The 24,177-nt window shown below is 46.8% G+C and overlaps 1 protein-coding gene across 2 annotated transcripts in view; it reads left to right on the top strand.

Moving 5' to 3' along the window:
• The window catches only part of LOC122368094 (UDP-glucose 6-dehydrogenase-like), a 28,775-nt gene extending 4,911 nt beyond the window's left edge, over positions 1-23,864 (top strand). The window contains exons 1-11 of one of the 2 annotated variants that reach the window (XM_043341731.1): positions 1,798-2,216; positions 4,483-4,646; positions 7,017-7,154; positions 11,278-11,442; positions 11,965-12,162; positions 15,542-15,689; positions 17,893-17,987; positions 19,974-20,177; positions 21,788-21,937; positions 22,203-22,299; positions 22,771-23,864. In XM_043341731.1, coding sequence (XP_043197666.1) covers positions 4,491-4,646; positions 7,017-7,154; positions 11,278-11,442; positions 11,965-12,162; positions 15,542-15,689; positions 17,893-17,987; positions 19,974-20,177; positions 21,788-21,937; positions 22,203-22,299; positions 22,771-22,922 — 1,503 coding nt within the window. In that variant the 5' untranslated portion in view covers positions 1,798-2,216; positions 4,483-4,490 and the 3' untranslated portion in view covers positions 22,923-23,864. Of the gene's footprint in view, positions 1-1,797; positions 2,217-4,482; positions 4,647-7,016; positions 7,155-11,277; positions 11,443-11,964; positions 12,163-15,541; positions 15,690-17,892; positions 17,988-19,973; positions 20,178-21,787; positions 21,938-22,202; positions 22,300-22,770 lie in introns of those variants that run through there. The other variant, XM_043341730.1, reaches the window with a different exon arrangement.
• The last annotated feature ends 313 nt before the right edge of the window (positions 23,865-24,177 follow it).

Here is a 24,177-nt window from a genome sequence, read left to right as displayed (position 1 = left end):
GGCACTGCCGCTTCCCCAGTCTCCCTCCCCCCGCTGCTCTCAGGCTGGTTGAGGAACCGGTAGAGTCGCCACAGGCACTGGTCGTCAGGCCTGACTGACCAGTAATGCTGGGGTCCGTCATTTGACTTATTGTAATCGGCTGGAAATATTCAGACCTAAGTGCAGGAGGTACGTTTTTAAATCATATATGTAGTAGGAGAGTAGTTTTTAGAGTTGAACCCTGAGGTCAATGACAAGACGAGACTTCAGCTCGTTTTGCGATGAGAAGAGGGCTGCTTTTCACGACTTTTAGTTCGATGAAAAGCGAAATGGCTGAAGGAGAACGGTTTTGACCTCACAGCAAGGGTCTGTGAAGAAACCCCAGACAGCTTCAGTTGAAAAAGCGTTCGATCAGGGAGCTGCAATAGTTTAATCTATTGTCAACATGCTCATTGTAATGTTGCGATTAACCCTCATGTGTTGATTGATGTCTTGTAGAATGCATTCAAGATTAGTAGGTACCTATTTAACAGACTTGTAAGCGATTCAACTCTGATTGAATCAATTCTCATGAATCGCTTGAAAATGCCGACTCACTGTGATTGAGTCGGTTGAATCACCTCTTGTCACCATATGAATCCTGATTGAATCGGTCACACATGGCAACTGCAAGTGATTGAATCGGCAACTCATCGATTCAAGTTGATTAAAAATGATTCAATCACCATGTGTTGGAAGTTGAAGCTATGACCATATTTAGTACTATATTATGTGGAAATATATGTGGCATTTGCATCATAGTCACACACAATGCACTGCAAAATTTTTAGGTATTTTGTCAGTATTATAAATGAGCATAGCTATCAGTATTGAAAAAAAAAAAACATAAAAATGTTGTTTTAAGTTTTTAATCAAACTGTAAACACAAAATTATACAATGCATGAAGATGAAAAAATGAATGTAAAGTTTCTTTCCAGTGCCCTAAAATCAGTATAGTAATCAAGTTAACAGTAGCAGTAAGCAGGCGCACATTGCTCAACACCTCATGCTCATTATAGAGTTCAGTGCTCAACACGCATGTTTTAGATACCATGCTAATCTTTATATTTTCAATACCCTGTTTCATCAGGACATTTGTGAGCAAGCATAGATTTAGTACTTTTCTATGTTTTTTGGTATTTTCCTAGTGTATTTGGTTGATATTTGTTTGGTATCAGTTTCCAAAAATGTCTTAAATTGATATCACATATGTATATATTTTATATAACATCTTGATTGAATCGCGTTGTGTCAAATCATGAGTTGAGTCATTCCCTGAATCACTGATAATGGGATGAGTCGTGATTGAGTTGAATCACAAGGTCCATGAGTCGTGATTGAATCGCTTGGAAAATCAGACTGTTTGATTGAGTTATGATTGAATCGGTCATTTCATCAAGTGAGTCGTGATTGAATTGATTGAAATTTTTTGAATCGTTTACAAGTCTGCTATTTAATTAACTTTTTTTCTTGTGAGAGCAATGTAATGTATGTAGTTCAGCGTATGGGATTCGCCGACTTATATTTCGACCATTTTTATAACGACTTTTATGGGGAGGGGGGGGGGACGGGCTTGTGCTCTGTCATCAATGTATTCCTGCTCACGTGGCACTCATGTCGCCGACGTCATAAAATTCACAATCTACCGTTTTTATGAAAGATATCATTCGTCGTACACGCACTCGTCGCCTGGCGGAAACTACCGCCATTGCGCTACGGGAACCAAACATGTTCTCGGAAACATCAAAATCACCGATGACGTCAGCACACTGGGGGGGGGGGTATTTGAGGAGGGGGGCGAACAAGGCGGTCGTCCGGCGCCGGCAGCTGCCTCCCGACCGGACGTCTGTCTCCGTGCTCGCCGTCTCCGGCCGTCCGGAGGTCTGATACGGTCGGTTTATTGCCGACTGGTATCGGCGCCACATCCCGGGGCGGTGTCTGGTCTGCCCCGCGCTGTGACTGTCTCCTTGGCTCCCGGGCGGTTATTGCCCCGGCTATCGCCCGCCGTATTGTGCGGGGAGGGGCGGCGGGTTGGTCGGCCGGCCGCCCTGCCGCGTCCTTCCCTGAGGCCGTACCTGTCGGCGGCACCTCTGAGAACAGCGCCACCCGGCCGGGCCGGCAGCCTGCAGAGGCCGCGCCGCGCAGATAGTGGCCGAACTGCCCCTGAGGAGGACCTCCCCGCAGCTCCCCCGATCCGGTGAGGTGGGCTCGGGTCCGGAGTCGGACCGAGCGCGGGTTGCGGGTTGGGACCGTCACTGTGCTGGGAACGGGGCCGTGGTGTTTTCAAGGTGTTGCTGTTGCTGATATCCGGACAAGCCTTGTCAGCTTTCACATTTTGTCCGGTTTTGATAGCTTTGATCAGTGGGTGAGGCTTAGGCTGAAACAAATCATGTTTGCCTCTAATTCCGTCGCTCGATAAATCTGCAGCTCGGTGGTTATTATTTGTTCTAACCTCTCGCAATATTTTCCATGGGAGATGATCTATATTATTTGCTACGGATTTATTCCCTTCGACTGCCCCAACACTGTTGACCTGAGGTCAACGGTCAATATGACCTGATGTGTGGGGATGAACTCTGCGACTCCTCGTGCCGTTCAAGCACATCTGTTTTTTAATCTGCGGTGCCATATTTTTCAATTCGGAAATGTGGGACGAATTTAGGTATGTTTTCTTTGATTTCCCTTTGATTATCCCCGTTGTTTTCACCGCTATGTTTACGTTTCTTCTATCGCTGTCGTTCTCTCATCGCTTCATGATCACAGCAACGTATAAAAAGTCTGCATTCTTTGATGGATGCCAAGTGCCAACCTTATAAACAACTTCGTTGATCAAATGTCTCAAGCAGTCTTTGCATATACCTTAATTTTGCGATATATTTAACATATTTATAAAGCCTTACTGTACCTACAAGTGTTTTTCTTGAAGCTCCAACAAAACAATAAAACCCAGCATGCACGCATTATAAAGCCAATCCCAAATGAAATAAACGGTAACTCGCACTAAAGGCTCAGTTGCGTCAGACACTCCAATCGGGCCGTATTCACGTCGATTATTTTCGTAAGAATTTCCTTAAGTTTGACCTACTTCCTAAGTAAATTTTTTTATTCACGTGAACTCCGTCGATAAAAACTTAAGAAGTGTCGACGTGAATACCAAATTATACTTACGAAAGAAAATCGACTTACGAAGTCGACGTGAATACGGCCCGTCCTTTTTATTATCATTTTTTGTTTTGGAAACACGTTGCAATGGGCTTTAAATAAAAATTAGTAAAATTAGATACTCGGCTAAGCACCTAAGAAAAAAAATCGAGATAGAAACGTAACGTTTTTGATATCAAATACAGTGTTCCGATCGAAACACTGTCTTTTGCACCCGTTCTCTTTCATCGCCGACTTTTTGTCAGTTGCCGAGCTGGGCGCTCCAGCCCACCGTATGCAGGCGACCGCCGGGCCGGGCTTTGGACGACACTGACCGGTCCAACGACTCGTGTCGCCGCGGCGGCTGATCCCCCGGCCATTGAACGCCGATTGGGGCCTTCATCGACTGACAGTGCCACATGCAGCGGCGCTCCCCGACCTGATCCCGCGCGGCGGCCATGACCAGTAAAACAACGGATAGGTCGGGCTGTGGCAGGCTCGGATACGGGAGAAAGGGGGTGGTTGAGTCAGAGTGGCTTATGTGTTTCGGCTTTATCCGGATTCTGTTCTGGTATAGGCTGGTTCCACGAACCCTCACTGAGTGGTGTTTGCTGACTGATTCTGGACTGCTCACGAGTTGATTACTTGTAGGAATCTCTTAATTACTGGTTGTACTGTATGCTCCGGTCCCTGATTGCTTCGGGAAAGGGTTGATTGTAGTTGCCTCGTATTACCTAGGAGTGAAAGTTGATATGCGCGGAAAGGATAATGAATAATTTACTTCCCAGCAGTCTACATTCTCTGTCGAACTAGTTATTTTCAGGGGGCAACAGTCGGCATAATGTTAATCACGGAAGAGGACTTTCATTACATGACACCAGAACTTCCATGTATTCATGATGACTAACTATATCTCTCCTTCCCTTTGATAAACGTAATGCGAACTGCGCGTCTCTCCGTACATAGATGATACGTGGTGATGACGATAAAACACCATTCTGACCATTGTCTCTGCCTCCGCCCCACAGCTAGCACCATTCTGACTGGTGCCTCTGGTCCCGTCCACATCTCACACGATTCTGACCGTAACCTCGGCCCCACAGCTATCACCATTCTGACTGGTGCCTCTGGTCCCGTCCACATCTCACACGATTCTGACCGCAACCTCCGCCCACAGCTAACACCATTCTGACCGTAATCTCCGCCCCACAGCTAACACCATTCTGACTGGTGCCTCTGGTCCTGTCCACATCTCACACGATTCTCCTCCGCCCACAGCTAACAGCATTCTGACTATCGTCTCTGCTCTGCTCTTTCCACAGCTGACGCCATGGTGACCCGCGTGGGGTGCATAGGGGCCGGCTACGTTGGCGGTCCGACGTGCGCCGTCATCGCCCTCAAATGTCCCGACATTCGCGTCACTGTATGTGACATGAACCCGACACGCATTGGCCAGTGGAACTCGGATAAACTGCCAGTCTTTGAGGTCAGTGGGAGAATGTGTGTGAAGCGAGTGTGATATTGTGTTTTAGGTTGATGTATGTGCGTGTGTCCCATGGGAGTGTAATCCTGTGAAGTGATCGTGGTCGTGTATTTGAGGCGAGTCTGATCTCGTGTTTGTGTGTTAATTCGGTTTAGGTGAGTGTGTTCCGTTTCTATGTCAGTGCGTGCCTGTGTTCGATGTGCGTGCGTGCGTATCCGTGGTCGCCGGCCGCGACGATTGGAGCTGAGCTGCTGACGTCATAACTATCTCTGACGTCACAGCGGTGTAGCGCAGTGGTATGGGTCTCCGTAGTGATGTTTAATTTAAGAGATTGGAGCCGGCGGGGCTTTCGAGCCTGTCGCAAAGATAAGGCGCCGACTGGCGTATATACGGAAGATATTACTTTTCACGAGAATGTGAATGCGAGTGTGGTGTTATCTTGATGTTCTAGAAGTTACGTCATTATAGACGTCATAGGCTTGCTCTATCAGAGAAGGCACCGATGCTGAAGAATATTGCAGAGTGTTTTGAGAATTATTCATATTACCTCTTTTTCTGATATTTTTTTGTCATGCCTCTATGTAATAAGCTTGTGTGTGGCGCAGTTATTCAGGACGCATACCCGGAGCGTCCAGTAGACCTATTACCTTTGGCAAGATGTGATGCGTTTTGGTCTCTCGGTATTACACAAGACCAATGTGTCTTTCGGTGTAAAAGCCTGTAATAAGTCAGGCGGTGTGTGTTGTCTGTCAATATCAGCGAGTTCCTCCAGAGGCAGGCACTGTGTAATAAGGCCGCTTCATATGGAGAAACACAGCATCCAACATTCTGGATGGTAATCGCACTTCTACACAACTGGCTGAGAGGAAAAAACGAACACTCGTTAACGCGAATTTTTCTCATCTATTGTTTTACACACAAAGCTGTGTGACATATGATCAGTAACTCATCTTTTTTCGCAGTTTTCATAACTGTTCACTTCGTTTTTTATGTCCCGGAGTTGCCATTTTTGCGTCTCGCTGACGACCAGAGGTATAGTGTTGGGCGGATATTGTTAATGCAGTGGCTCGCTTCTCGCTCTCAGCTGCCACTTGAGCTACCAGTAGGTAATGTCCCACAGGTCACAGTTTTAAAAAGGCAGTCGCCTTTCCCTCGCCATTCGATACGTGCAATCCTCCTTAAGTGCAGTCCTTGGCCAGTTGTTTGCCATCTTCTTTGGGCATTTAAACAATTACATTTCATGCATATCCATCAATTGATTAATACGTCTCTCTCTACGGGTACATGCATTGAAGGAGAACTCACCTTACATTTCACATTCAAATAAAAAGAAAAAAGTTTGCTGTCATAATTTTCCACCTTACCCTGGTACCAAATGGCAATATCTTTACCTTTTACTGCGAACCAAGGTTCATGCGTAGGTTCCTCTATTCATTCTTTTGAGTTATTTCCTTTGCATTCAAGAAGCCAATACAATGGATACAGAACATATATTTCTTATTTAGATCTGGCGTACCAAAGGTAGCACTGAACCATATCCTATATTCGTAATGTCTTCTCTGTAGAATGGACAGAGCTTCCTTTGCGACTGTGCCAGGTAATCACTGGGTTATCGTAGCTGGGCGATTCAAGCAACAATCATAGGAGCGGTCGGCCATAATTCATAGTTACCCCCCCCCCCCTCCAAGGTGACCACATTGACCCGGGTAGGTCCACAGAGGGAGGGAATTGTCCGTTGGAACGGGCAGGGCAGCCAACCTGCTAATGATGTTTACGCGTAAATTCAGCAGCTGCATTATCCTGCTTTTAGACATCCTCCTGTTTTTTTTTTTTGTGCTCGTCCGGCTTTGTGCACCTCTTTGCTGATCACTGATCATTGGTAGTCGTAAATAGCCATATCGCTACAAATTACATGTATGTAATATTACATGTACCTAAATTATATACTAGTGCGGTCTGACATTGTTTTTTAGTGGTGCTTTTTAGGCAGCGAAAGTATATTGCGCATTCTGCAGTGCTGTTTAGTGCACAGACACAGTCTGTGCGCTGTTTAGTGTCGACAATTGTTTTTGTACATTCTGAAGATGGCGCAAGCTGAAATGTATTAATGAATAAGTTTAATCATGAATTATCAACAACAAAAAAATTAAAGAATGAGCATAAGGTTATTTTTCCATACTATTTCACAGACACATGGTTCGTTTTGCTCTTTCATCCTCTGTTTACGTTGTCAATTCGACTAGACTTCTCGACACGAACGTGTTGTATTGATTTGGTGTCCTGTCTGACGTCAGCTGATGTAACGTGACGTGATCTGACATGACCTGACGTGACATCACACCAGCTTTATGTGACACCCCCGCCTGCCTACAGCCGGGTCTGGACGAGATCGTTCAGAAATGCCGCGGTGTCAACCTGTTCTTCACCACCGACGTCGTGGCCACCATCCAGGAGTCTGAGGTGCTCTTCATCTCGGTCAACACGCCCACCAAGACCTACGGACACGGAAAGGTGGGTACGCGACCGGCACTGCGCGCCCGACGCCGTCCGTCGCCTTATGCATTTGTGTGTGGGAAGGGGGCTTGGTTCTCTTATACCCTTGAGGGATATGTGAGTATGCTAGCTCCGTAGCTGGGATGACGCAAAATATATTTTTTAAGGCTGCCTGCACCTTAGCCTGAAGCAACAGCAGTGTACAATAAGCTGAAGTGGCGCTGTGTCTGTATCCATGAACAACTGACTATTATTACTGATTCCGATTCATGCCTGGTTTATTGATGTATTTGACGGGAAGCGGTGTTCACTGTACTTAGGGCATCGGTCGTTATCATGATGGTGGCCGTTCGGCGTGATCTGTGGCTCTCCGTAATTTCTAGTCATCTTTGTCGTCAGCGATAGAGCCTGCTATCATAAAGTCTGGTCCGTTTTCAAAGTAGCCAGGGACCATTACCTGAGTGGTAAAGCCTTGCGTTATTGAACTCGTTATTGTAGGGAAGGCGGGTCATCGCTCAAAGCAAAGGCCATTAGTTGCAGCTCAGCTCTTTTGTTAGCTGAATTGTGCCTTATTTAGTGTGGCTTTGCCTTTTTATAGTAATGAAATTTAAAATCACTATGCGGATACTGTACGTTATTGCGGGAAGTCTGAGCCGTCTTTATATTTCATAGGTAGCCAGCCGCCTTATGGTCGGGGGACAATTGCGGAATTAATCAGTTGTAAAAGGTTCAAGATCTAAATACTGATACCTCTGTTGGATATCGGGGACATAAATATCGAGGGCATGCCGCATAGTTATTACAAAAGTTAATCTTTCGTTTTACTGTAATGTAGCTATAATCAGCATTCAGCGCACTACTTTCTGTAGCTAATATTAAATCCCATAATGGAAAAAATTGTGTGCGTAAAAATGACTATATGTGCAGTTCACCAGGATAAATTCTTATGATTTGCTAGCAATAACATTTTCCAGCAAATCTCGGCCGAGGCATTGTGTATAAGGAGGTAGGTATGGCAGCGCCCAGAGTGTGATCGATAAGCTGAACTTCGCTACACTGCGCATTTTATTAACCAACCACTCTGCGCATCTTAAAAACCAACACTCTAACCAACCACTTGAAAAATGTGTGCCGGACACTTTACATCAAGGCAGTGGATCGTATGCCGCAAATTGATCGTATGCCGCAAATTGATGCAAGCATACCACCGCGCCAACAACCGGTCACATTGCTCCGCGCCATGCTATTGTTCTGATACGGCTGCAGCCGTTTAGACACCAGGTGAATCCTGCATAATATTTGGCTGCGATCGGGCGCGTCCCTCGACCCCTCCCGACCGAGGCTGGTCAAGGTGCCTTTGTGGCATCACGGGCCGCGGACTCGCCACCTGCGGTCCCACGCCGGACTGCCCCCGGGGGCCGCAGATGCTGATTGCTGACCAACCGCGTGGAACGGTTACCAGTTGCTTGTACACGTGTGGTCGTGTGTGCAGCTAGGGTAAGAAAGTTTGAGAGCTAGAGGGAGCGTGTTGCACCTAGCTAAGCGGACTGCAGAAAAGGTCCGTGCTGGGTTGATTTGGGCAGATTCGAGATTTGGCTGAAGTTACATGCTCAGCCTTTTTTTTGAAAACAAATATCATCCTCGTTTCTTATTACTCTCATTGAACTGAGTGATCGGAATTCGCACTTTGCGAGGTACGATATTTTTTTTTTTGAACCGCAGTGGTACGCTGAAGGACTGATTGCCTTGGAGTTCAAAGTATAGTTATCGCTCAAATAAATGTTGAGTTGTGGTGACATCCGTTTTTTCTCAGCTAACTCACATCATATACTGTTTGCTTTCTGTTTACACCCATTACCTCGACCAGCAAAGCGTTACAGTTTCAATGCGACCGTCTCGAGTGGTTCTGGAAAAGCTTCTGAATGCCTGAGACACATACAAACACGTCTTGTTTGCTTCAGGCAGGGCTGTCAAGCACAGGATGCGACAGTCGCGAATATCCAATAAAAGTTGCAGAGCTGGGGAAATCAAGGGAGGCTCAGTTTCAGAACAGCCTGTACAGTAGGCAGTGATCACCTTGACCCATTTCTCCTTCAGAAAGGGGAATCATGTGGCGCACCAGGCCGCTGCTCACTGACGTTGCCTGTGTTCAGACCGGCTCCATTCTCAGTCGGCTATTGTTCACATAAAGTACCAAGTGTTGATGACGTGTTGGCGGCGCCAGGCCGCCCCGTCATGCATATGAACGACGCCTGCCATATGCAGTCGCAGAGCAGTATAGCAGCTCTGAATCTCAGTGGGCACTCGCCAACGGTCGCGGCCATGGTCCTCTGTTTGAAATTTAGATGCAAACCTGGAGCGAGAGTGCCCGATCGTAGAATATATTCATTGGTATTAGCGTGCACGTTGACCTGTTCGAGTACAGGGTGTTTCATAAAAAATGTCCTGATTTGTTTTGCTTATAACGAAAAATCTAATAGTCACATATCCATTCACAATGGTTCAAACGATTCCACAAGGAATGGAGATTTATTACATACATATCACGAACATGAATCATGCGTTCAGCGCCGCTCACAGCACGTTCTCGAGATGTCCTCCTTTTCGGAGCAGACATACGTCGGCCCGTTTCGCCACGTGCCCGATAACTCGGGCGCATGTGGCGGGCGTGATCACACGCACCTGGCGTCTGATCGCCCGCTTGAGCTCTCCGAGACTCCCCGGGCTCCCGCTGTACACTCTGGACTTAAGAAAACCCCACAGGTTAAAGTCGAGGGGTGTCAGGTCAGGGGAGTGAGGGGGCCAGGGAGTGTCCGTTCCGCGGCTGATGATCCTCTCTCCGAGACGCTCCTGGAGCCACTGGAGGGCCATCTTCGAGGTGTGCGGGGTGGCCCCGTCCTGTTGGAACCAGATATCGTCACCACCTGAAGTCGAGCCTTCTTGCACTGTGGCCCAGAAGCGTTCCAGGATGCGGACATAGCGTTCCTTGTTCACCGTTTGAGTGCACCCGTTGCCGTCTTCGAAGAAGAATGGCCCGATTATTCCGGTGGAGCTCATTGCGCACCACACAGTCACTCTCGGGCTGTGCAGTGGGACTTCCAGCAACGTTTCGGGTGGTGCCGAGGCCCATATACGGAAGTTCTGGGTGTTCACCTGTCCAGTAAGGTGGAAGTGGGCCTCATCGCTAAACCAGACCCCATCCAAGAAGCCAGGATTAGCGGCAGTCTGGTCCTTGAGCCACTTTACGAAGGCCACTCTCTGATGTTTGTCGTTCTCCGACAGCTTGTGATGCACTGTCACTTTATATGGGAACAGTTCGAGGTCCTTTCTCATTATTCTCCGCACCGTTGAGTGGCTTGTGCCAACTTCTTGGGCGATTTTCCTGATGGACTTCTTGGGGTCCCCATTGACTACGGACTTCACCTTGGCGATGTTTTCGGGGGTCCTTTGTGTCGTTGGCCGTCCACTTTTCCCTTTGTAGCAATTGAGGATAGACCCATCTCTTAGAAACTTTTCTTGCAAACGCAGGATTGTTTTCGGGCACGGTGTGAATCGGGTTTTGAAGTGAGCCCTAAACTGTCGCTGTGTTAGAATGATAGAACGTGACGACCAGTAAAACTGAACCAGTTTTGTTTTTTCTTCCTTGCTCAGATGCTTCATGGTGAGAAGTGAGCTAAGGTGCGTGAGGAAAATTTCCCGTGCACGTGCTTTCGATTGCATTGAAAAAAAACACTTGATTGCAATTAATAGGGCACCCCAAAATGCAATCAAAACCAGGACATTTTTTATGAAACACCCTGTACGAATTGGTTCTAGATGACTTTTAGCATATATTCTCGCTTCTCAGTCGTTTCGATATGTGGGACACATTATCCACCACGATTATAGCTCACGACCGAGCAGAACCATGCTCAACTCGAAAAAAAAAAACATTTCCGTCGTTTGTAAGTCAAACATCACTAAAAGGTAACCGATACACTCGTGACAAATTGTAATGAACCTTTAACCTAATGCGATGAATAATATCCAATGATCCGTGATAGACAACTCGTGATCTGTAATCCATGACATGCGACCCTGTGACCCTCGCCTGATCAGCCTTGATCGATGACCCGTTGACCTGTGACCTTTTTGCCGCCAGGGTCGGGCAGCTAACCTCAAATACGTCGAGTCTGTGGCTCGGGAGATCGCCAAGGTTGCCCGCGGCAACAAGATCGTCGTGGAGAAGAGCACCGTGCCCGTCAAGTCGGCTCAGAGCATCGCCGACATTCTGAAGGCCAACCGGAACAGTCAGAACAAGTTCCAGGTCAGTGACCACCTATGATCTGGGGTGGAATTTGTCATAGTAGGAGCAATAAAGTCTCAGAATGTTATTAAAAGCCTTATGCGTTATTTTTTTTTTTTTAGATTTCTTGGCCCTATGGGACAGTCATGAACGATACGATGCTAACATTGCTACCTATGAAGCGCGATCATATTATTTGTTACCCTGTTCAGTGCGGGAAATTTATTGGATATTGACCACGCTCCTCTAGTCCCAATAAATGGTTATTAAGGACACGGATGTCTCCGCTGGACAAAAAAAAAAACGCAGTAATTTATTGGAACAGGCCAGCTTTCAAATTGCTCATGTGGGTCCCAACTCTGGACGCATAATGATCTTTCTGTCAATGCGCCCTTAGCCCCAGCAATCGGTTTTAATTATTTAATCATTTATCTAAATCTTAGCTTTGGTATAATGTTACCTTTTGCTTTTATCTGTTACCCAGAGTTGTGCACTCTCGCGCTTCTGTTGTGTGCCTCTCTCACGTGCTGGCCCGTCCGTCAGGTGCTGTCCAACCCGGAGTTCCTAGCCGAGGGTACCGCCATTGAGGACCTGCTGAACCCGGATCGGATCCTGATCGGCGGCGAAGACTCCCCCGACGGCTGGAAGGCCATCGAGACGCTGTCATCTGTGTATAAACGCTGGATTCCGGCCGACCGCATCATTACTATGAACACCTGGTCATCGGAACTCTCCAAACTGGTCAGTAGAACAGACAAAACTGAAAGCATGAGCAATACAGTCGGTAGACCAGAGGCAGACACTACAGTAATATAGTCAGTAAAACAGACATTACACCCGACCGCATTATCATCATGAACACCTGGTTATCGGAGCTCTCCAAACTGGTCAGTAGAGCTCTACATACTGGTCAGAGCTTTAATAGCTCGTGAGTGGAGTTATCCAAGCTTTCAAGTCTCTCTCCCCTCTCTTTCTCTCTCCCTCTTGAAGTTTGGGTTCACGAGTGACTTATATTTATCGCAGAGGTCTTAAAAGCACAGTATATGCCAATGCTCATATGAAGTATGCATTATATTATACCAGATAGAGACAGACAACTGACAAAATAACGACAAATAACAGCACTATGCCGCGGCACTTCTGATATCCAAGCTACCTACATCGCCATTTTCCACCAGTGTGCCGGTCAATACTCGCCCATTATCAGCGGCTCGACCTGAATGTCCCACCGACCACCGTGTCGCGACCGTTTTGGATGAGCAGTGTCGTCGTTTTAACACCTTGTCGCACATGCGAGCTGAGTACCTCTATCGTGCGAGCCTCCTCTCTCGTGGTGGACCGGGTTCGGGGAGCCGGGAATGTAGGGGAGCTCTTCCTCTGTCATATAGTATCCCGCTCGGCATCGATGCGTCGCTGAGGTAGCTCTTCGCTAGAGCAGTCCGGTTGGTGTGCATAGCAGTCGTAACTCGCCGGGCCGCCGGGGACGGCTGATGTACGAGGCTCTATCGAACCCATGCGAGGCTCGGTCGGACGGGGACCGGGTTACGTATGGGGTTGTAACGCGGGTGGGCGCCGCCCGGCCGGCCAGCTCCGATAAAACGACATCAGTGCCCATCCCCTTAGGCATAAACTAAGACGTGCGACTGGAAAGAATTGATTTCTGTTTCAGGAATCCAGGTATATCCGCGAATATCGGCGTAGAGTGGGAGGTATGAGAAAATGATTGTTCATGACATTCCGAAATTCGCAATATCTTCTGTTGCGTTTTTTTGTTATTGCTATATAAGTTTGTAATTGTTATTGCGAATATGTTCTGTTATTGCTGCGCGTTTCTGAGAAGGCAGCGGTTCATTTAGGTGTCTCCGGGAGCGCTGCCTCGCCTGACCGGGAGCGATGGTCTCTCATGCAGGCTGGGAGATCAATACACTGTTCGCGGTTTGGAACTGGGTGGAGACCAGTCGGACTGACACGGGCAATATAAAAATCACGATGAAAGGCCGTGGGACGATTGGTCTGACATCCGGTAATGCCGCAGTCGCCACGATAGGGGGTTGGTCGGGTTCTTGATAACACTGTTATAGCAGTAGGATGGTGTTTTCTAACTAAACCTATCACATAAATTTTAACTGAAATAGCGGTGGTGTGATAGCATGTTATAAAGACAGAAATTAATCGCTTCTCAAGTAATCGTTGACTCCAGTCAAATTTAGACAAACTTGTTAATGTTAATTGGTTGGTTCGAAGGCACAGTTTTTTTCGATGACTTGCTCCTGATATCGGTACGTAAATATCTCCTTTTTAGTCACAACCAGGTACATTGTAAGTAGAATATTTTAAAGTAGAAGCAGATAGTTTTAAAGCTTTTAACCTCACCAAAATCTTTCGAAACCGACTCACCGACAGGGATTGGTGCATTACTTTTTACCAGTGGCGTACTCCTTGGAATATCTAATAGAAATGATAGCACTTTGCTAGTTGGACTTCCGAATATACCTACTCAACTCTAAGTTCGATCTTATGTAAGTTCTTCTGAAGGTGTTGAAATCGACAGAAGAGAATCATCAGAATCTATTCATCATCGTCAGATTGTTTTCTGCGAAGAAGGGTTATGGTCTGCTGCCGTTAGGTATACCAGTGCAGTCAGGAATCCTCATCGACAGGCAGACACGTATGTTAAACATATGTTAGAAGTTGCTTTACACGACTCCAGGTTATAAGCCTACCAACAAACTTTGTTGCAAACAAGGCGCCAAACCTTCGGGATTCTCCAAGAGTTTGGTACTTATACCGCCCGCCAACAAGCGAATCGACGAAAAGAACAAATCTAATGGTTAGACTCATCTGAAGAATCAGGGGGGGGGGGGGCAGCGCGCCGTTCGGGGAGGCGCGCTTCAGTGACGCTCCCTCGGCACTGCGCACTTCTTCGCTCGGGGGCTGTGCTCCTTCTGTTACACAATGACGAGCTATTTGTATGACAGCCCGGTGTGGGTTACACTCGCCTTACAGGTAATTCGTAATGAGCCCGGAACTGGACTTTGGGAACTCTTCGAGTGCCGCCGCTTTTTTGAACGGCTCGCTAGTTATGCAATGGTACTCGGATGCATGCAGATGCATTCACAAATAACCTAGCTAAATAACATACTAATTGGACGGAGTGCGCACAATGGTATATGGAGCGGAGTCACGCTGTCCGTTTTCTTTGTAAGTAACAAGATTGCTTTTGTCGGGGTCGTGCTTGGTTGAAAGTCAAGAATGTAGAGTGGAGTGTTCTTTTCAGGTCTTTACTCGCCAGGATGTAGCAAGCTGCACTCATCAGCCTCCCGGATAGCGTGCTGTTATGTTTAACGTGACGTGTTCATCGCAGTGCGAACCGGTACACAGGCCTGCGCACGCTTATTGCACAGGGGATACCATAAATGGTATTTTTGTTTTTTTTAACATGTCATGTAGCATGTTGTTTATATGCTCAAAACAGTTTTCAATTCGTTGGAACTTGAAATTCACACTCATATTTTTAGATCAAAGAGGAACTGTTGTAATAACCAATGGCGTGTTTTATTCCCGACGCCAAGAGTTTCCTGTCGTTGAAATATCAGCTGTGTGGGTATTTTTCGAGACGAATAATAGGGCTGAGTCAGAGAGTCAGTTTGTAATGTTTCCGTTATTTTAAAGAGTTAAGCGTTGTGAGGAAAATCATCATTATGATTATATTATAAGCATATTTAGTGACCGAATCCTCAATAAAATCTGAATAATTGACAAAATAACAAAATTCGGGTATATGTATTTGATTGATCACAGATCTTCGTCAACCCTTAACGAAGATCTGTGATCGAATATACCCGAATTTTGTTATTTTGTCAATTATTCAGATTTTTTTGAGGATTCAGTCACTAAATATGCTTATGTTTCCGTTATGAGTTATGACAGCAATCAACAATATGCCATTATTACATACAATATATTGCTCAAGATTACTGAGCCATTAGCGTGTACTCGTATTAACAACATCAGTGCTGGACGATCCCTAAATATTACCTCCAACCCACGCGTGTTTTTTTTTTATACCATCACGCTCCAGCCTCGTGACCATGTACCAATTTCCCGTGAATCTCCACAGGTGGCTAACGCGTTTCTGGCGCAGCGCATCTCGGCCATTAACGCCGTCTCGGCGGTGTGCGAGGCGACGGGCGCTGACGTCGGTCAGGTCGCGCTGGCTGTCGGAAAGGACAGCCGCATCGGACCCCGCTTTCTGCAGGCCTCAGTTGGTGGGTAGCCAGTACTCAGTAGTGGTTAGTAGCTGTGAGGGTGTTGACGTCAATTGGAGGCTAAACTGTGTATTGGTATCAGAAATGTACCGAATATGTGCGCCTGTGAAAGGTTTGTCGCCAGGGGTTATCGAGGCGTGATCAGTAAAGCCGACAAAAGCTGCACCTCATCGGATGGCACCCGTTCGGCTTTACCCCGCCGTTATGCATGGCTAGCTCCGGTTATAGAGCCAGACCAATGCATTCACATCAGCTTACTTGGCGGGAAAATCCGATTACATTTTACATATGCAACAACGATCGATGTGGGGTCTATGACCTGACCAGGGATCATAAACTGAAAAATGCAATCTACTTTTTATCGAGTCACGCCAAAGAAATATCGCAGCGTGTTTATGAAGATTATTCCCACAAATATCACATATCCTCTTTCTTTCAATCTTACTTTCCAGATCTCACCCGATCCGTCCTCATCTTCTATCGACCAAGCTCTCTCTCTCTCTCTCTCTCTCTCTCTCTCTCTCTCTCTCTCTCTCTCTCTCTCTCTCTCTCTCTCTCTCTCTCTCTCTCTCTCTCTCTCTCTCTCTCTCTCTCTCTCTCTCTCTCTCTCTCTCTCTCCCTTCCTCTTTTACCCCTCCCCTTCTCTCTCCCTCTTTCTCTTCCCTCTTTTCCCATCCCGGGACTTTTCCCGATCTCTTTTTCTCACCTCCTCCTCCCTCCCTCACACCGCCATGCGCGGTCCGGGCCGGTGCCGGGGTGCTGTGCACCGTCCGGCGCTGACCCCAATGCCCCTCTTAGTTTGGCTGACCTCAGCACGTATCGCTGACCGTGCCCGCCTCAGCTGGTCAGTCAGCGCCCTGCTGAGCTGACTCAGCACCGTCCTGCTGAGCTGACGAAGCTCGGGCAGGGTTTGGCGCGGGCTTCGTAGAGTGGGTTGGAACTGGACAAAATAGCCAGGGTAGTATGCTGATTTAGTGGAGTTGGGTCAATATGATGATACATATAGTGGAGTTGAGTGTACAGAGCTTGCAAGGACTTTGTGAGAAGAAAGAGTGAAAGTCGGTATACAAAAGCGTAAGCTGTGTGATGGTTAACTATGATTAATATGTTTTGCCGGATTTTACATCGGGCTTGTAAAAGGCGATCTTTTTTTTCTCATCAACTTGTACGCGGCGCTGATCACGCGACGGATTCTGAAGGCTCTCTCATCTTCAACGACTGTGTACATACGCGAACGGAAGTGATTGATCTCTCTCCACGAATGTCGAGGGAAGAGGGAGTCTGGCTTCCCGGAAATGTTTCCTATGAATGTTAGTCTGTCTTCGCCTGCCGTTTGAACCTCACTTCTTGTCCGGGTCTGGGGTCTGAACTGGGCAGGTCAAATGCTTCAGAGGCTGGCCAATTTCCCTAGTCAGTGGCAGGACGTTTCTTAGAGGGCAGCGTTTATAATTATCGAGTGAGCGTTTGTTATCGAGTGCGCTCGAGTGGGAAAGTTATAGCGACTGACGCCAAGTTCTATGCTTAGTGCTGATTGTGGGGGCTGCTGCTGACATATGCAGACTTTCCCTGTGCTTGCAGTTGTCTTTGATCTTGTCTCTGCTTGGACTGTGCCGGGTGGAAATGCGACGGGGCGTTGACCTTTCGCAAATATATAAATGCTGCCGGTGTATAGCTCGTTTTTAACTTCGACCCTCACTGTAAACATCTTTTTTATCAAAGCACGAGATTTGCTAGCTGAATTACTTAGAAAACTGTTAAGCGCACATTGTACTGGAGATATGAATAATATTTTCCAAATAAGTTGTTGATATACCATTCTGTTAAACGCCGTGCGATTTATTGATTAGTTCAATTATAATTTCTGACAAGTCGTCTTTCCCTGTGGGGCTGTATATATAGGTAAATACGAGCTAGGAGTCTGGGAAGTAAGAGCCAGGAAGAAATGATTTTGAATAAAATTAACCGTCTGTGATATCAATGTGCGCCAGTCAGTTTTCTGAGTAATTCAATTCTCGTGCTGTGTCCAAAGCGTTCAAAGAGACGATTGGAGTGAGGGTCGAACTTAAAAAAACGAACTATAGGTGAAATATTTTCGCATACGGTGCTAAGTGCTAAAATAATCGCTAATGGTAGATAATTGTTGTTTAATGAACGATGGAACTTATTAAGCTACTAAGCGTGTTTTTGTTTCGTTTGTTCACAGGCTTCGGCGGTAGCTGTTTCCAGAAGGATATATTGAATCTGGTCTACATATGTGAGAGCCTCAACCTGCCGGAAGTGGCGGAATTCTGGCTGAACGTAAGCACCTTCCAGGACACTGATACAATGTCGACGAATAATGACTGCATATACGATACCGATAGCACGTCATTAGACCCATATCCTGGTGTGTCCAGTGGTCGTAACCATAGTTACGCGCTATGAAACAAGCTTTTATGTTAATTTAGGTGTATAATTGCCGCAAATTGCTGATCTTTGTTATGATCTCTAGGTTATTTCCCTTATCCCTAGGCATAATTTCGTTATGTTTTTTGTTTGGTAAATTACAAAAGATATAATGATATCGAGTTCTATAGCAAACTGTCTCTAAAATAAAGCAGGACTGGCGTTTCCTAATTATTTGACGTCTGTCGATATTCCGTTACTGGTGGTCGTACAACCGCTGTACCGTTTTGTAGATTTATGATCGTGGGACAGCGCATACAATGAAATCTAAGTAAACGATAGGTGAACTGAGCCATATCACTGAAATGTTATGTAAACGTTGTGATAAACTGATCTTAACCCGCGCGGGGCTGGGGGGGGTAAATTTTACCCCCCCTCGCGAATTTTTGCGATATCTCAAAAACGGCGGCGCGCAGCGCCGCCAAACTTTCAGTACCTTTTCTTACATCAATTTGACACGTTCCCTGAAAATTTGAGCGAAATCCGTCGGAAAATTTTTGAGAAATTGACGTTTTAGTGACGTCATGTTCGCCATTTTCGCCTCAAAAACGGCAAAAGTTCAAACGCCGCTAACATCTTCATTTTTAAAGGAATCAAGACGTAACAAAAAAGGTTATACGTAATTTTACTTTGTCTATCAAATGGCTATCTCGGTTTTTTGAAAATTTTGGATTTTGGCCTAAATTTTTTCAAAAAACTGACTTTTTTGGGAAAATCATTATAAAATCCAAAATTTTGAGTCTATCGAAAAAACCGGAATATATGTCAGAGAAGTGGTCAATGTGCACCTACATACCAAATTTTAGAAGAATCGGTTCAAAAATGTGGGAGTTATTCAAAATTTTATGACGTCACGACACACAAAATTTTTGAAAAATGACTTTTTTGGAAGTTCTAGACCTCGTACGGAAACAAAAATAGCACCATTCGATTCACCGTGAAAAACTGCATCAGATAGACACCTTTTTAGGCCTTAACAACCAACTTCAAAATTTGACCTCACTTGACCTGACCTTGACCTGACCTCGACCTGAAATTCATCCAGAGGTGGTCCATATCACTTATTGAGTGTGCCTATTGAATTCTATGAGTAAAATGACCCATAAAACATGTGTCGCACATGCCCTTTTCTATATTTTGTTTTTTGGTGACCTGACCTGACCTGACCTGACCTTGACCTTGACCTCTGAATGATATTGTATGCAACGAATATTGTCTTGGTAGCCTAAGAACACCTTTTGGGCGATCAGTCTCAGTCCATGACTCCATTCTTCGGCAACTACGGTGCCAGGCCGATACTGTAGAAACTTGCAATTTGTACCCTTGACCTGACCTTGACCTTGACCTCAAACTTTAAATTAAGTACATGTTTTTAGTAGTTCGTGATGAGAGCTTTCGATTGGCGTTTGAATTTTCCAAATCGGACCATTAGTTCGGGAGATAACAGGGGGGGTAAAATTTACCCCCCCCCCCCCAGCCCCGCGCGTTCGGCTGGAGACCCCAGCCCCGCGCGGGTTAACCGACGGTGTACCTAGTTCTGACGTTAACAGATATACTTGTATCATTTAATAACATCCAATGTTTCGTCATCGTCACAAACGTGCCATTATTCATTTTTTAACACTATTTCAATAAAGAACGTCATTCTGTACTTGGGGTTAATAATTTTTCTATATTATAAGGCGCAGTATGTAATTTGCACGTATTTCCGCTGAGTTTAAAAGCAATATCAAGTTCACGGGATTTCCTGCGGACTCACCTGTTTTGTCAGTGAAGAACACTGTAAAACTCCGCCGCTGATGCCTGCTTTAGACTTGTGCATTGTTCTGTGTGCTGTAGGTCGTGTCTATCAACGACTACCAGAAGCAGCGTTTCGCTAAGCGGATAGTCAACTGTCTCTTCAACACGGTGTCCGGCAAGCGGATCGCCATCATGGGGTTCGCCTTCAAGAAGAACACAGGCGACACACGCGAGTCGGCGGCCATCTACGTATCTGCGCACCTGTTGGAGGAGGGCGCCCGACTCGCCGTCTACGACCCCAAGGTGCGTCTCGGGAGAAGGGAGGGACACTGGCCGTGTAGCCTACTTCAGGCACAGCTAAGGCCCGGGTTTTAAGGCTGAAACAGACTTTCCGCAGTCAAAAAATCGCATGCGAGAGCCTATTCAAATGCATTAACTCACGCTTGCATCAATCGTACGCACCTCCCGCATGCGATTGATGCGGAAAGGGTTATAATGTATTTGAATAGGCTCTGGCATGCGATTTTCTAACTGCAGAAAGAGCTGTTTCAGCCTTAAATACAGCATCCAAACATCATTCAAACCACAGTAAGAGCTTTGTTCTGACGGTGCCTTGCCGCCGTCTCGGAACCTCCAAAAATAGTCGCTGACTTTCCGCCGCTCGGCTAATGCGCCATATTTCATTTTGTGGTGACGCCTCGCTATTTGTTAGGCCCGGGCTGCCGCCACGGATGACCGTTTGCTTTGACATATTGTGTCGGCGGGCCGCCTGTGGGCGATATACGATACAGCGGATCACTGGACCTCCCAGTTTACCAAACACCAGCCAGTCCTTATATTCCCGTAATTACTGATAGAGCCTTCTATTTACATGTGTTTCTGGGCAGGAGTTATTTTGCATCGCCAATGCCAAACATCACATTGAGATGGCTAAGGGAAATTTCTTAGTTGCTCTCCTTCGATCCTTTCGTTCCTTTTTAGAATCGTTTCCTGATTTTCTTGTGAGTCTTTTCCGTCAAACTATTTCAGGCGTCTCCGGTGCGGTCAATGCCAAATCAAATAACCTTTTGAATCCGTGTATGCTCTGTGACCATCCACTCTGGGACGATGATTGGAATTGAATGGCGTGGCATTTGTTCTCCAGTTAGGTCTCCTCTCTTGTGTGTATAAATAGCTAGCAAATCAGCTGCTGAATCCGTTTTCGGATCCGGATGACAGGTTGAATCGCCGTTTGGAACTATTCAATGAAACATTCAGCGACTTAAATAAGACACAAATGGCTAGGCCTCAATGGCGACCACATTTTAAGTTCAAGAGTCTAGACATCCACCTGACTATGTTCCTTAGAGCTTAAACTGGAGCCGGTAACTTCTGCACCGCCATCATACCAAATAGTTTTTGCCAAAAAAAATGTGATGGTAGTCCGGTTGTCACTAGCTGGAACCAGATAGTTCCGGCTGCGGCCAGTTTTATGCCTGCTTACCAGTCACCAATAGCAGGCAGCTATTGGTCGATCCACAAGTACTATATGTAGAGAGACAGACAGTTGCCGGACTTACGCAAAGGTGGGAGTCCGGTCGCCTTAGAAGTGGACCAAGTCTACTATTCAAGCTCCAAGAATTCATAAACTTAAATGTCGGCGACTTTACTTCTCGGTTACGCTGGAACTTGGAAACAGGTTTCTGAAGTAATCCACTATCAATTCAATCCGTGTCTTCACGGATGTACCCACTAGAGACTTCAGTAGAAGTTTCTACCAATAGAAAACCAGCATCTAAGCTATGCTGGTCACAGAGTTGATTGTTCTATGAACGTTATACCTCTGGGTCTGAACTTACCCCCTTCTCTCCCTCTCTCCCCCCTCTCTCTCTCTCTCTCTCTCTCTCTCTCCCTCCCTCTCTCGCCCTTCTCAGGTGGAGGCTGACCAGGTGACTCGTGACCTGAACAATGTGACCGGCACGCCGGATGTGGTGCGAGACCAGGTGGAGGTGTGCTCCGACCCGTACGAGGCGGCCCGCGGTGCGCACGCGCTCGTCATCTGCACTGAGTGGGATGTCTTCCAGGTAAGAGAGAGGGACGATCAAACGACCCTTGTAGGAAAGGGTCATGCATCATTTTGTACAGTCAAGTTACTAAAAGCTTGGTTGTGATTTTTTATATTTACATTGCAACTATTTCTGATCAATTATGCTCGTGAAGTAACCCATATTATATCTATGTAGATGCATTTGTTCTGTCCGAGTTTGCGCTCTGAGCCTAGTCTGCAGCCTCCACTCTGAGCCTAGTATGACCCGACACCCGGCCCTGACGTCTTACCCGGCTCCACAGACACTGGACTACGCCAGAATATTCGCCGGCATGCCCAAACCCGCGTACGTGTTCGACGGCAGGAAGATCCTCGACCACGAGAAGCTGACCAAAATCGGTGAGCGTCAGCCGTGTGTGTAAAGGAGCGGAGGAGAAGACTGTGATAGCGGAGACAGTAAAGGCGGAGAATGTTAGTCAGAGACCACATTACTCAGCTGTGACGTTATAGCTGACAGTGTTGCTGCACTTTGGGGACCTGCAACGAACTTTTGTTGTCACCAACTATGGGAAATAGTACTTATTAGAAGTCGTGAATTAGGCCAGACTGGCCAAGTTTGCTGGAACGGAATGGATCTTGGGGTAAAAACAAACAGGAAGGGATGAGTTTTGCCTGCAGTATTTTGATTGGACTGCACATTTTACACCCGGTACATTTTGCAGGTTTGTGTGAGTGAGTGAGTTCTTATTCACCGTTATAAGTTGTTCTTGCGATTGGCACCTGTTTCCCTGTCGTCTACCCCAGACGGAGTATTGCATAGTTCGACCCCTGTTTGTATCCAGTGTATGAATACCTCACTCTTTCTCGCAGGGTTCGAGGTGGAGACGATCGGTAAACGTGTGCGAAACGTCTCCCAGTCCCACCCCGCCGCCATCACCAACGGAGCGGGTAGCGGGGACGGTGCCACCGGACTGGACTCGTGTGAAGACGCCACCGGTCCGGACTCCGAGATGACCTTATAACCGACTCCGCATCTACCACGGGATCACCTAGACGGCGCGAGACTGTGTGCCTTGACACCGGGGGAAGCGCTGCTGGCCCGGGCGCCTCAGCACCAGGGGAAAGGCCGCTGGCCTCTGAACTGGAGGCCTGAGCTCGGTGCTGACCTCGGGAAAGGCAAAAGGGAGGTCAAAGGCAGACACGGGAGCACTAGGCCGCGCAGGAACGGTTGGGTGTTAGTATTACGGCTCACAGAATTTGGTGTGCCTCGTGGTGTGCTAGCCTCAAGCCTGTGTGTTCACGATGAAGGCGGTGCCTTATAGATATAGCTGATGCGCTGCACGGCCCGATGGATCAGGGTGGATTGGCGATTGCACAACAGAGCCATCTATCGACAGCGGTCAGAAACTGCGCTTCTGGCGCCGCTCGAGAAACGATGGAGGGTAATGTGTTCTCTTTGTCCTAAAGTGCACTCTGTTAAGTTAGCTTTACATTCACGGATGGATGGCTGTATGTTAAGGATATATTTATGAACGTGGTTGGGCATTTCGAGAGAGCCTCGCTGGCCTTCGCTGTTCTTCGATCGCTGAGACTGGCCCTCCCGTAGGTGACAACTGGCAGTAGGCAATGGGCATTAAGCACGGGCCTGAGTTGAGCACAGGCACGGGCCAAGAGCGATAGGACGGGCGCGAAGGTGAGAGTGTGAGCGAATGCGTTCGGGCTGTCGGGTTCTCACATACACCAGCACATGTTGTGAAAGCACGGGTGTGCGTTAGTAAAATGTCCCATCATGCCATCGACTCAAGTGCCTTAATTTATCGCGCGCCCTTCGCGTTATTCGTACATTCCTTGAGATTTTGTTAGCCATCATTTTAATTATGTTGCTTCTCTTTATGGCATACCCCTATTTTATATAAATGCTTCTTTTATATGTGTGATAAATAAAAGACATCCGCGGAAGTGCATCTGTTGTTTGTATAGATCAATACTTTTCTATGGCTCTCTGGCCACGTGGAGAAAGTTATTCGTGTCGTTTGGTGGCCGAAAATATGGTGGTGTTACAGTGTCACGTGTTGGGTGTTATGCCTTGGATGCTTCGAATTTAGCCTCCACAAATTTCAACTGTACCACAAACCACAAAATCGTCCTCTCCTGACCAGCGAGTGAGGCTCATAGGAATTAACCATATCCCATACCACAATGAAGCGAGTACCCACAGCACGAACCTTATATAACACGTTTCAAATTTGTTTCAGACGCCGTCCAAGCCTTTCATCA

This window comes from Amphibalanus amphitrite, unplaced genomic scaffold (genome assembly GCF_019059575.1).
Source record: "Amphibalanus amphitrite isolate SeventyFive unplaced genomic scaffold, NRLGWU_Aamphi_draft 000922F_arrow, whole genome shotgun sequence".
NCBI lineage: Eukaryota > Metazoa > Arthropoda > Thecostraca > Balanomorpha > Balanidae > Amphibalanus > Amphibalanus amphitrite.
This window is presented reverse-complemented; position numbering and strand designations above follow the sequence as displayed.